This window comes from Geotrypetes seraphini, chromosome 2 (assembly GCF_902459505.1).
Source record: "Geotrypetes seraphini chromosome 2, aGeoSer1.1, whole genome shotgun sequence".
In the NCBI taxonomy this organism is placed as follows: domain Eukaryota; kingdom Metazoa; phylum Chordata; class Amphibia; order Gymnophiona; family Dermophiidae; genus Geotrypetes; species Geotrypetes seraphini.
This window is the reverse complement of record NC_047085.1, coordinates 356134404-356148041: the sequence shown is the minus strand read 5'-3', so window position 1 is coordinate 356148041 and position 13638 is coordinate 356134404. Positions and strand designations below refer to the sequence as shown.

Here is a 13638-nt window from a genome sequence, read left to right as displayed (position 1 = left end):
CTAGCCGCGGGTAACAGCCACCATGTCATTCTCTAACTTAAATCTTATAATGAAACTTTACTTTTGGAACCTACACCAAGATTTCTTAGGACAAAGAATTTGGATTTATCCTGATGTATCTAAGATAACACAGGACCGCAGAAAAGAATTCCTGGCTATGCGTGATGAGAAAAAATTTGGGGACTTCTTTTTTGTTGGCTTTTCGCTGTAAATGTTTGATTCGTTACCTGGGGATTAAGTACACTTTCTTCTTATCACAATTGAGAGACTTTCTGGACCTTAAAAAGATCTCTAGAAATAAGTAATGTATATGATCTGCTGGATTTAAAGATAATTGGGGCTGTTAAATAGAGTAGTCAGCTTTCCTAATAACAGATTTTCTTTTTCTTTCCTCCATGAATTATGGATCTCTCCCCCCCCCCCCACCTCTTTAAATTAGTGGTCTAAGAAGGATAATAATTGAAATACCACATTTATAAATTTTGTTTCCTTTTGATGTATTTTTACTTTCTGTATTTCTGCAACAAGTGTATTACTTGTGATATTTTTCAAATCAATAAATCAATAAATAAAAATTTATAGCTATACCGGTCTGGAGAGGTTAAAAGAAAGAAAATTAGCAGGTAAGAACCTAATTTCTCCTTATCATTTATAATTATTTTGTTTTCAAAGAGATGAAGGCAGATGACTTTAAAATGTGCAATGTCACCTCAGGAACAGCTACAAAAAAATAGACAAATATAGTGCAAAATATAGATATCGGATATAAATTCTCAAAACTGACACATTTCGATCACTAAAATGAAAATGAAATAATTTTCCCTATCTTTTTTGTCTGGTGATTTTATTAGTCTCTGGTTGCACTTCCTTCTGACCGTGCATCCAACATTTCTTTCTTTCTGCCTCCTGCATGCTTTCTCTCCTCCGCACATCATTCCCTTCCCCAACCAATACCTCTCTCTGTCACTCCATGAGTCCAACTTTTCTTCCTCTCTTCTCCAACTCCATTGGCAATATGTCTCCCTCTCTCACTGTCCATCTGTCTTTCTCTCATTCCCTCCCTTGCTGCAAAAGGAGTGGGGAAAGAGAGAGAGAGAGAGAGAGAGAGATCCATGGTGCATCTCTCCCACCCCCTGTACTGCCACATCCAACATTTCTCCCTCTCTCATCCCCTGGATGATGTGCAGCATCTTTCACCACTGCCCACCAGCCCCATCCCCAACATTTCTTCTTTTATCACCCCTCTCCAGCACATGCCACATCTTTCTCCATGCCCTTCACCACTGTGTCCAACATTCCTCCCCCTTGCCTCCCTTTCAATCTGTCCCACTGTTCCCTCTCCATGACCATATCTCAACATTTCTCCCTCTCATCCTTCTCTTCCCTATTCATCTCTACCTCTCTTCTCTCTTTCTATGCCCATGTCACCATCTCTTTCCCTCTCACACACTCATGCCCAACAATGCTCCCATTCTATTCCCTCTCTTCTGTGTCCCAAGTTCATGCCCATCCCTTCCTCCATCCACATGTATCTTTCCCCTCTTCCTTTTCCCTTCCACCCATGTGCATCTCCTTTCTTTATTTCCTTCCATTCCACTTTATCCATGTGCACCTTCTTCCTCTATTATTTTCCTCTTCATCCATGTGCGTATCTTCCCTTTCTCTTCAGTTCCCTCTTCTACATCCATGTGCATTTCCTCCTCTTCCCTTATTTTCCATCCCATAAAAAGCAAATCCCTTATCCCCTTTTCTATCCATGTCCAGCATTTCTCCACACCCAGCCAGCCTTAACAACTCTCTCCATTTCCCCACATCCCTCAGTCCAACATCACTCTCTCTCTCCTCCACCCCACACCCCCCAGCAAGTCAAGCGTTTCTCTTCCTCTAACCTTTATCCTTCTGCTGCCCTACCACTACCTATCCTGGAAACTGGATTCCACACAGGGCCCAGCACCGGTGCTAATTTCCAATGAAGAGCCTTCACGTCCACACTCTCAGGAAAGCCCTGTTGGATCCACCCACTTTGACACGTTTGCTTCAGAGGGTCAGCCATGGTGGCCCCACAGTCCGGGCAACACTAGGCTACCTCCGCTGCCTGTCACAGAGAGTCCAGAGCCTATACAAGGCAAGGCACTAGCTTTACTGATGCAGAGCCTTCAAGTCTATCACTTGTGAGGCTCAGTTGACACCGCCCCTCTGATGCAAACGTGTCAAAGTGGTTGGAGCCAACAGGACCTTCCCAAGCTCGTGGATGTGAAGGCTCTCTGAAGGAAAGGGGTGGGAGACCCCCTCTGTGTACCTCCCACAAGCGGCTCACGTACCCCTAGCGGTACACCTACAGCATGTTGAGAAACACTGTTCTAAAGTGTTCTCCATTTCTTGCTGTAAGTAGCCTTGAACCTTTGTAGGCATAGCACAATGCACAAATACCAGATTAGATTATATGATTGACCTTCTGTTAAACAGGTCTGAATAGTGATGAATACTCGGAAGATCTCCACACTATCCACAAATATCATCCATAAGAGAAGACGTTTGTATATTTAAATAAATAAAAAGGGTTTTTTGTACAATTGGGAGACAATGGAAGCCACAGAACTGTTAGTGCTGGTTGCACTCAAGTAGGTGGCTTGTTGGGTTTCACCTTGTTTTTTTATGTTTCTATTAGCATTGTTTTTCTTTAATTGTATTTGATTAATGGCAGAATAGGCTTGGCTTCATCAGGGAGTTCCTCATGCCCCTCCTCTTTCTTTTTCCTATTGTAGTGGTTGTCAATTGCTTTGGTACGAACTGAGGAGCAAAGCACAGCATAGTGCAGAGATAGGGGAGGCAAAGCTGAAAAATGTAGATGATGCTTTCTGCACAAACTTGCGAGGAGTGGTGAATAACCCACTGGTTCAAGATTCATACTTTTGGACTAGAAAGATTATTATTGAGGTAAGAACCTAATCTTCCATTTTATCAATTAAATTAAACTGGGTTTTATCAATAAATCTAGAAATTATTTTGCATACCGTGCTTAAATCACTAGATTTATCAGCAAAGTAATATCTGCTTATCCAGAGAAGCTTCTCATAGAATGCCTTCTATCACAAGAAAGTTTATTGTGCCAAAAAATCTGAACGAGTCTTGGCAGATAAGATTTAGCAAACATTTGAGGTGGAATAGTGTTTGAAACATGCTTCCATTGTTCTCACTTTCCAGATCAAATTAACTTGGATCTTGTTTCCTTGTGATCTTAGTTTCCAAGTCAGAAGTGATTGGTGTTTGTTTTTCTGTAGTGTAAATACTGTTCTGTCCTGGCTGAGAAAGACGAAAGCATAGTAATCATAGAAAAACAAGAAAAGCAAATTGAGGAGCTGAGAGAAGCATTGGAGAGAAAGCATTCTGCAAATAAAATTGAGGTAAGGGGAACTGGTGAAGTGTCTATTTCTTAACAATTTTTTTTTCAGTCTGCTAGTAATTAGCTTTATATCAGGAGTACCATATAAATTGTTTATATATGTCAGTGTTCTCCCCAGAAATTTTTTCCAGCCGGGTGGCATGAAAAAGTAGCCGGGTGGGGCAGGGCGGGGAAATTTGGTAGTGGAGAAAATTAAATGTATACTATTTTTATTAGTTAATTATTATTATTTTCCAATGCTCTATATGACTTCCTTTTTTAAGGTTTGACACTTGTGCCAGAATATTTTTACTAAATCTATGAAGTATCCAATTCTAGAAGTGAATAATTAGATATTCACCCTCTTTCAAATGGTATAGGAGGTTTAAAAAAGGGAAATGCGTTAATGAAGTCATTAGGTTCAATCTAACCATTTATTTCTGCATGAATTTAAACAACTAAAAAATAAATAAATAAATATAGCTCATCCAGTCATACAAGAAATGGCTGTACAACACCTCTAATAATGTTTTGATCACTAGGTTCCTTCCTGAGGTCTCACTGAGGATATAAAATAGATGCTATCCCCACTTCCAGACCTCTTCCACATAATTTATGGAGAGGTGTTACTGAGCCTTGAAGGGCACCTGTGTGATTGATCTTTATCTGCTTCTTTTTTATTTTGCTATAGTGCAAAGTAAGAGCTAGGGCAAAACAGTATAGGTAAAGATGCAGGTAATAATTAGCAATGTATTAAAAATATTTTATTTTTATTTGCTTATAATGTCATTTGAAAGCTGCTTGATGATAATACAACTTTAATTTAATTCTTTATAATGTGTGTGTCTGTGTGTTGGGGGGGACAACACCTATGTCAACAGTAAAATTAGAATAGGGTCATTAAATCCAGTGGTGTACCTAGTATATATGACAGCCAGTGCTAATCATTTTTTTAACAACCCCCTCCTCTATATAAAAAAAGATATTTTTAGTAATAATCCATGAGTCACACAATAAGGGTGCATCTAGGAAAAGGCAGCATCTTAAACACTTCAGTGAGCACTAGAACACCAACACACGCATTGGAAAACTAAACAAACCAGATCCTACACAGTCAATTGATCCTGTAGTAGATGCTAACAGAAAGCCATGTCCTTTTCATATACACAGAACATAGATACACCCTCGCCCAATATGGAATAATCACAAACTAAAAATAGAAATATGTAGAAACCAGACTCTTCATACAATGCAACACCACAGAAACAGTGACACATGTCCCCTAATACTGTGCAAAATATAAAGACAGTAGATGTAAATTTGAAAAAAAGCTTCTACATAAGTCACCACTTTACAAATTAACAAATAGAAATAAAACAAATAATGAGAAATATGAAAATACCATTTTATTGGACTAATCCATTTTTCAATTAGCTTTCAGAGGCCAAATCTTTCTTCAAGACAGTACAGTAAACAGCTGTTATGGTATCCTGTCCTGATCTGAGGAAAGGGGTTTAGTCCCCCCCAAAATTGCCTTATTTCCATTTCTTATTGATAAATTTTAATCAATACAGTTACAATACTACTTGATTCTACGTAAAGCAAAAAAAATATTTTTTTTTCTACCTTTTGTCGTTTCTGCTTTAGTCATCTTCTCTTCACTCTCTTCTTTCTATTCAGCATTTGTCCTCGCTCCCTTCCAGGCAACATCTGTCCTCTCTCTTTGCCCCTTCCACCCAGCCTCTACCCTCTCTCTACCCCTTCCATCTACTGTCCACCCTATCTCTGCCCTTTGCATCCACTGTCCACCCTTTCTGCCTTTTCCATCCAGTGTCTGCTCTCTCTCTGTTCCATATGGTATCTTCCCTCTTTCTATGTCTCTTCAGTAAACTCTATATCCTGTGCCCTTTCTCTCCTTTGAAAACCAAAAAAAAACAAAAAAACTCTGTGGAGTGACGATGTTCCTAAATGGACTTTATTTGAAAGTATCAAAGTTCCAAAGGTACACTAAAATCATCCACATAAAATAATTCCATCCACATAAAAGTAAATCATCCACATAAGAGCTTTAAAGGACCTAGTCCGCTAGGGATACAGGACCCAACACGGTCCGCGTTTCGACAAAAAGTCTTCTTCAGGGGTCCCTGGGGGTCCTATAAAGGTGTGTACGTGGGAAACAATTGTGTGGTGAACCGGAAGTGAGACACTGCTTGGGGTCAATTCCTTTTGTTTTTTGCTTGTTGCTTTTTTTTGCTTGTTGCTTTTCATTGACCCACTATGACCTTTCTCTCCTTTGTACATGATTTATTTCAGCTTCAACCCCTCTCCATTTTTTGTCTCCACCCGTCCCCTATGCTCTGGCATCTCTCTCTTCTCCTTTCCTTCCTTCCTTCCTTGCCACTCCACCCCATGGTCTGACATCTCTATCTCCTTCCCTTCTCTCCCCCCCTCTCCAGTATCTGCCTCTCTCTTTCTCTCCGTCTTTCTTCTGTGAGGAGATCATGTTGATCTTGAAAACTGAATAATTCTTCCATATTCCCCATATCACTGTACTGTAGTCTGGTCCAGCAGACTGCTTTGGCACTATTACATGGGTAATAGTAAATTCATTATGCATCAGCTTTCCACACAGAATGCCACAAGTCTCTATTTCTTGTGCTGTGTTTACATCTGCCAGCAGCAGAAACTTGTGAGACAGATCCCTTGGCAATACTACACTTCGAAGCCCTTTGACCATCTAGTTCTATATGGCTGCAGGCTTTAAAGCTCTGTTTACTGGAGGAGACTGTCCAACATACATAGTTGCATCACTCTTAAGGATCTGATCAGAGATTACATTAGACAAGGTGGTATTTTTAGGCAAGGAAAAACAGGACATGTTCTCCTCAATCTGCTCAGATGCCCTTTAATGTTCGTCTGATCTCGGGCTAAATCTTGCCTCCTGAGCTAATCTTCAAAGGAGAGCGGAGTGAGAGCCATATCGGCAGTGAGATCCGTTTTGGGCCGCATGTTGTGCAGGGCTGGACTAAGGCAAGTTGTAAGCTTCCTTCCATCGCTGACCTATCTTCCATAAGTCAGCAAAGGAGGGAAGCTTACAACTCGCTGCTCTTGCTTGCTTCGGGCCTTCCTCGTTACCGGGTCCTGCCTTTACGGAAACAGAAAGTAGGCAGGACCCGGCAGCGAGGAAAGCCCGAAGCAAGCAAGAGCAAATTGTAAGCTGACCTGTTTCCTATAGCGAACCCATGCTCCGGGGCGTGTGCATGCCGACTTAACTTCTCTTCCCCCCCTCGGGACGTGACTTCCGGTTTCGGAGGGAAGCGGCATGCACGTTAGAGCCCCGCCGGGGAGCATGGGTTCAAGTCGCTTGCTGGCGTTAAAAACTAAAAAAAAAAAAATGTCAGGCTCCTGCGATTCAGGCTGTGCCAAGTCAGCCCGGTAAATCTCCAAGCCGGTGAGAAGGTTTTTTTTTTTAAATGTTGAGCAAAAGGCGGAAGCAGCAGCAGGATTGCGATCGAGATTACAGCCGGGCGCTCATCTAAATTAGCTGGGCGGAGCGCCCGGCTGAAAGACCCTGGGGAGAACACTGTATGTTCTGTTAGTCTCTCTTGGTCCTCTTTCTATGTTTCATTTAATTGTGCTAGTACATTATTAGGGACAATTTCAAAATAAAAAAACATCCAAAAATTGGCACTTGGATGTTTTTCTCTGGGTTTTGGTGGTTAGAATGACTTAGTGCCTGGATCCTTCTCTCTATGGCTCATTAGCCCATTCATCAGGCTACTTAAGACATTTATGTGATGCTCTACTAACCTTTCCCATACCAGATGCTGCTGTTCTACAGATAGGTATGTACTGGGGGAGAGGGAGGATATCCACCAAAACCCATCAAAATCCTACTATACTGCCATATAAGTACTTCCTGCAGCCATAAGGGCTTCTGGGATAGGAGACAGGTGGGTATAGTAGGTTTTCGGAGAGTTTTGGAGGATCACCATACATTAGAAGGGGGTTATGATGAGATGTATATCTGGCACCCTTTATGTAAAGTTCACAGCAGTGCCCTCTAAGGTGCCCCATTGTCTACAGTATGTGGCCAGTCTATTACAATGCTGGCTCCTCCCACATCTAAATGGTACCTATTTGGACGTTTCTAACATGGACTCTTTTTTTTTGTCAAAAATGGCAAATAAAGTTAGATGTCCTGGCAGCTTAGATGTTTTGGTGGCCAAGATGTCCAAGTAGGGGATTTTCAAGGGGAAAAATGTATTTGGATGTCCAATTTGAAAATGGCCGTTTCTTCTCCTTTGATTTTGGAGATTTCAGGTGTATAAATTTTGTTTTCAAATATTAAAAAAACAAAACTTTTCTCTAAATCCCATGTCTAGTTCAATTTAATTAATATCCCACAAATATAAAACCAAGAGCAAATCTCAGTTGTTGCTCTAGTTAGGCTTTGTGTAGATTAATGTGCTGTCTACATGGAGTTCTTATCAAATTAAGCACAGCTACACACCAGTTGTTACATTCACGTAATACTCTTAAGATATTAAGGACTTGATTTAATAAGCTTTTACTCCATAAATATAGAATGGGGGAAGCCTTATTAAATCAGTTATTGATACTGGTGTGAATGAGCTTTTATGAGAAAAAAGTTGCCACTTTAAGGCTTAGGGAGATTTCTAAAGTAATTTATGTAAATAAAATGTGTTGGTTTTTTTTACCTGTGTTAATCATTTGTCTTAAAATGACATCCCTCTTGTGCAGCTCAAAGTCCATTTTATAGATTCTTAGTTGCTAGAAGAAAAATACACACACAGACACTTATATGCTTTGATTTGACTTCAAAATCCCATCAATAAACCAGGGTAGTCTTATGAGACATTCTCATCAGTTCTATAGAACTCTTGCTATTGTTAGTTTCATAGAAGTAGGGTAGATAGTGTGGCTGTACTGAACTGAACTTGTTTAACAGGGCATAGCCAATGCTATATTAAGGTGGTCCACGATAGTATGCAAAAAATCAATCTTGTCAAATCTTGACTCCACAAGGCTTATATTTATCCACTTGGTATGTGTTACTTGCATCAAATTTCAGCTTGATTAGATAATATTTACAGGTCACCCGAGCATGCACTGTTTGCTTGTATGTTGTGTATGTAGGTGGTTGCGCATAATTAGTTTGTATAGCATTGTCTAGTTTGCAATCTGCACCTTAAAACTGGCTTTTTGGGATGTTCTCCGACTGGTCAATTTTAATCACCATGATAAAGGAAAACCTTTACCAGAAAGCTATAAGTTGGCATGCGAGTCAACAATGGCAGTATGGGATCGAGCCAAGATACCTATTCTCGACCTCTGTGGTCTGAGCAAATACCTCATGAAGGAAAAATTTTGCATGGTCTCTCTGGGAAACCTTCCCCTGCTGGGGGAAAGGAGATTTACTTTGCTCTCCAGATTTCAAAAAAGCATAAACTCACATTTTTATCCTACCTGCTCACAGGAAGTACTTCACGTTCCTATAGAATCGCAACATTTCCAATGCAGGGTCTTACCATTTGGACTGTCCTCTACTCCTTAAGTATTCGCAAAGTGCAACAACCCTTTGCAAATGGGGGTTCCACTTCTTCCCTTACTTGGACAACTGGTTGATCAAGGTGTCATCATCACAAGCAGCCTAGCTTGTGATCAACTCAGCTGTTTGACTCCTCAAGCTTCTTGGGTTTGCCATGAACTACCCAGAATCTCATCTTCAACCGTTTCAGGCCTTGAAATTCATAGGAGCTTAGTTGGACGCTATCCAGCATGACTACAAAATCATGGTCAAATAAAACTGTGTGCTCCTTCCCCCCACTCCCTGATGTACAAAATAATGATGCACCTATGGAAATTTCACTCAGCTCATGATCCCAAAATTCAGATTTTGTGATCTCATAAAGATCCCAACCCAATTTGGGAAGCTCTGCTCTTAACAATCAATTAAAATCTAGGAAAAAGGAAAAGTATTATATATTTATTTATTTCAATTCCTATCCAGTTCTCCAAGAAGCTCAGAATGGGTTACAAGTAGACATTCACAATCATTTGAAAACAGACTAGTCATGACAACAAAAAGGTTACAGTAGACAATAACAGAGCTTATTCTAGAGACCAGACTGGTCATAGCGAAGAGTACTAGGAGAAGTATATTGAGGAGGCAGTTTTTAATGGCCCGATTGGCGGAAGAGGAATATTATATATTATAATTTTGCATTTTCCCTTTTTCATACAGGCAGTGTTTTATGTATTTGTTATTCAAATTAGATTGTTTTTTTAAAACAAAAAGCCTATTGAATGACTATAGTTAAAATGTATATTGTTAAGATTTGCTAAAAACTGTTTTGTCTCTTTTAATGGGATATATTAAAATGTATTACACTGACTACATTCCCAAGTAGTATTTTTTATTTTTGTTTACTTTATCCACAGTTCTGACATCTAAATGCAATCTAATGCCATCTGCTTTTGTATTCTAGCATTGCCTATTAAATGGGCCCATTTGTACAAGTGAGCCCATTTCATGTTATGTTTTAGTTTTCCTTTCTAATTGTAATTAGTGTGCTCAATTATGCATACACAGACAGAGCTTCTATGTGATGACCTGGCTCATGCCACTGAGCAATTGGATAAGTTGACAGAAGCCTCGAATATGCAGGCAGCATTGCTGCGGAATCTGCAAGAGGATTTGCAAAAGAAAGATGTTTTGCTCCAGGAACTAAAAAATCAGGTAACACACAGCAATTGCCAACTGTTCTAAGAAATGCAAAAAACAAGCATCTATAGAAGTGGTTCAGAACCCACCGGCTGATATTAAGAATGCGGGAGGCAGGCCGACTGGCTCCCGCAGTTGGTGGTAACTGCAGATATTCAATACTGGGTGGTTTCTGGTGACTAGCATTGAATATCCAGTTTATTGTTGGCAGACTTAAACTTAACCAGCTAAGTCAATATTCAGCGCTGGCCATTTAAATTTATAGTGGCCAAAGATAGGACTTTTACATGCTTAGCCTGATTTAGGCCACTAAACTTGGCCAGTCAGTGCTGAAAATTAGCAGTTATCGCGCAATATCGCCAGTTAACTTTTTTTTTTTTTTTTTAATGTTTATGAAATTTTTACAAAAAGCAACCCAAAAAGAAAAAACAGAACCACAAAACAGCATACAATACAGCTAATTACCAAGTAACTTCACATAAATATAGGTTGTGAATCCCCTCTACCCATCATCCCCCACCATGAGCTGCCCTCCCCCCCACCACAGTAAACATCAGCAAACAAACCTAGGCTCTCAGGCAAAGCAAACCCAAGGACAAGAAAGCAAAAGAGGACATGCCCCCCCCCACACACACACACACACAAGCAAACAACGCCCAACAGGGATCTAAAACAGGTAATATTCAAGCAGTTTCCCTCCAGGTCAAGTAAGAATCCCATACCTTATGATAGAGGGGCATAGTGTGACAACGAATAGCCATCAATTTAGACATAAGATGTAGGGAGTCCAGGCGAGCCCACACACTGCGGATGTCTGGACCCATTTATGTTTCCAACAGGCAGCAATTTCAAGGCGTGCTGCCGTAAACAAATGCAGAGCAAAATTATGCTCCAATTTGGAAAAGCCTGGAATCGGGGCATTTAATAAACAGCAGGCCATCAGTAAGGGACAATGTTACCTCACAATGGTAACCAATAGCTGGCCCACTGCTTGCCAATAGCGTTTCACGGCAGGACACCACCACCACACATGACAAGTGTCACCTCGGAGCCCATAACCTCGCCAACAAAGCGCAGATCCCGAGTGATAGATCTGACTTAGTTTAACTGGGGTATAATACCAATGGTAATAGTTTATATCCGTTTTCAATGAAAGCATAAGAAACCAAAATGGCAAACAAGAATTTATAATGAAACCCCTTGGCAGTATTAACGTAAGTTTGAATGAAGAATATAACCATATATCAGTACAGCCACAGTAAGTAGTTATCTTACCGTTTTGCCAAACTTCATTCTATCTGGCTTCAACAATACATTTTAGGTCCTCAGCGGGCCACCACACACTCAAGTTGTTTCATTGTGTCTGGCTTTATGCTCCCCTTCCTCATCGGACCAATAAATATTTTTAAGACTTATTATTTTAAATATAATTTTAAATATATGCTAAGAATACTTAGCTTTGTGTGTTCGACGCTAGTCGGGAGGGAACAGCAATCGCCAACATGTTTCGTCCGTAAAATTCCAAGGGCTTTATCAAGGCTCCCTCTCCCTAACTAGATATAAAATACACCCAAGTGTTCATAAATATCTTAACCCAGCATATATATTTATAACATACTTCATTTAAACCCTTACAACGTTAAAAAAAATTTTTTAGCTCTCACCATTCATACAGTTCTCTCCACCATTGCGTCAGAAACGAAATGGCGGTCACGCTCTAAGTCAGCTGATTTATACGTAGCCCCAACAGTGACGTCAGGAACTAACGTCATAGGAACTACAGTTTTAATAGCATTTTTTAGCAAATGTAGTACAATTTAATGGATGAGTGTGTGGTGGCCCGCTGAGGACCTAAAATGTATTGTTGAAGCCAGATAGAATGAAGTTTGGCAAAACGGTAAGATAACTACTTACTGTGGCTGTACTGAAACAAGAATTTATAGACAGAACCCCAAGAAGAGCACGAGAGCGTTACATAACATAACATAAAACTCACTTGTATACCGCAAATACCATTAAGTTCTATGCAGTTCACAAAAATTAGTAATACAAATGAATAAAGATCTAGATTCTAACTTCCAAAAGATTCTCTAAAAAGATATGTTTTTAAGGCACAACAGAATTGTTGGTATGATATTGGAAATGTAAATATTTGAGTTAAATCCCTAGTCCATGAGGCTGCCTGAAAATATAGCAGTTGTTCCTGAAATGTCTTGTATTTACATCCCTTAACTGAGGGGAATGAAAACAGTGTTTGCGATTTTCTAAAAAGCAGCAATTTCCTGCAATCGAGCGGCCTGATAATAACCCAAAAAGTTAGGCACTCCCATCTTGCCCAAAAGTTTGGGCTGACACAGAATAACCCGACGTACCCATGGCAGCTTTTTATTCCAAATGAAGGCAAACACCTTTCTGTTAAGGTGGCGAAAAAAAGAATCCGGCAACGGAATAGGAAGAGCCATGAACAGATACAGCAAACACGGGAGAAGCATCATTTTCACCGCCACTATCCGACCAGTTCAGCTCAGAGTAAGTCCCTCCCAGTCCTCCAGCTTTTTATAGAGATTACTTAAAAGCTCCGGAAAATTAACCACATAGAGCTGGGAGGAGGCTGCCAAACCCCTAAATATTTGAGGGAAGAAGAAACCCAATGATAAGGGAAATCACGCCAAAGCACCCTCGAGGTCTCCGGGGGAACATTGACATTCAAAATCTCAGATTTAACCAAATTCACTGTGAAGCCCAAAACACAGCCAAACGCTTGTAAACAAAGGGAAACTTCCCACAGGGAGAACTCCGGCTGCTGTAAGAACAAGAGGACATCATCCACATAAAGCAATAATTTGGATTCACGGGAGCCCATAGTAATCCCAATGATACCCCCATGTGAACCAATCACACAGGCCAAAGGCTCTATGGAAAGAACGAATAATAAAGGGGAAAGTGCACAACCCTGCCGAGTACCTCGATGCAGTTCCCAAGGAGCCAGATAATTCCCATTCACTTTCAACCGCACCAAAGGGGAAATATATAAAGCTTTAACCCCATGTAGAAACCTATTTGTAAAACCCATTTGTGACATGACCTGAAATAAAAAGGCCCAATTAACCCGATCAAACGCTTTGTCCATGTCAAGGGACAAAAGCACCATGGGGGATCCTTCACGCTGGGCATACCATAATAAATGCAAGGTTGCCTTGATGATATCAAACGTTTCTCTATTGTTAATGAACCCAGCCTGATCAGCATGGACTAACTTAGGGATAACCAATTGCAATCTAGTGGCAAGCACCTTTGTAAAGATCTTATAATCAGCACTAAGTAAAGAAATGGGGCAGCATGAATCACAACTGGTGAGTGGTTTGCCAGGTTTTGGAATTACCGTGACCGCCGCAGTTCACCAGGTACTCGGTAGGGGTGCCCCGGAATCCAGGATCACAAAGACCCGCTCCAATAAGGACGCAAGTAAAGCCAGTTAACTTTTAGCCACTAACTGGGAATATTCAGC

General features: G+C 40.5%; 1 protein-coding gene across 3 annotated transcripts in view; it reads left to right on the top strand.

Moving 5' to 3' along the window:
- KIF15 (kinesin family member 15) overlaps positions 1 to 13638 on the top strand; it is a 288169-nt gene that overhangs the window by 224926 nt on the left and 49605 nt on the right. For all 3 annotated transcript variants that reach the window (XM_033930440.1, XM_033930441.1, XM_033930439.1), the window contains exons 26-27: positions 3282 to 3404; positions 9999 to 10145. In XM_033930440.1, coding sequence (XP_033786331.1) covers positions 3282 to 3404; positions 9999 to 10145 — 270 coding nt within the window. The remainder of the gene's footprint in view (positions 1 to 3281; positions 3405 to 9998; positions 10146 to 13638) is intronic.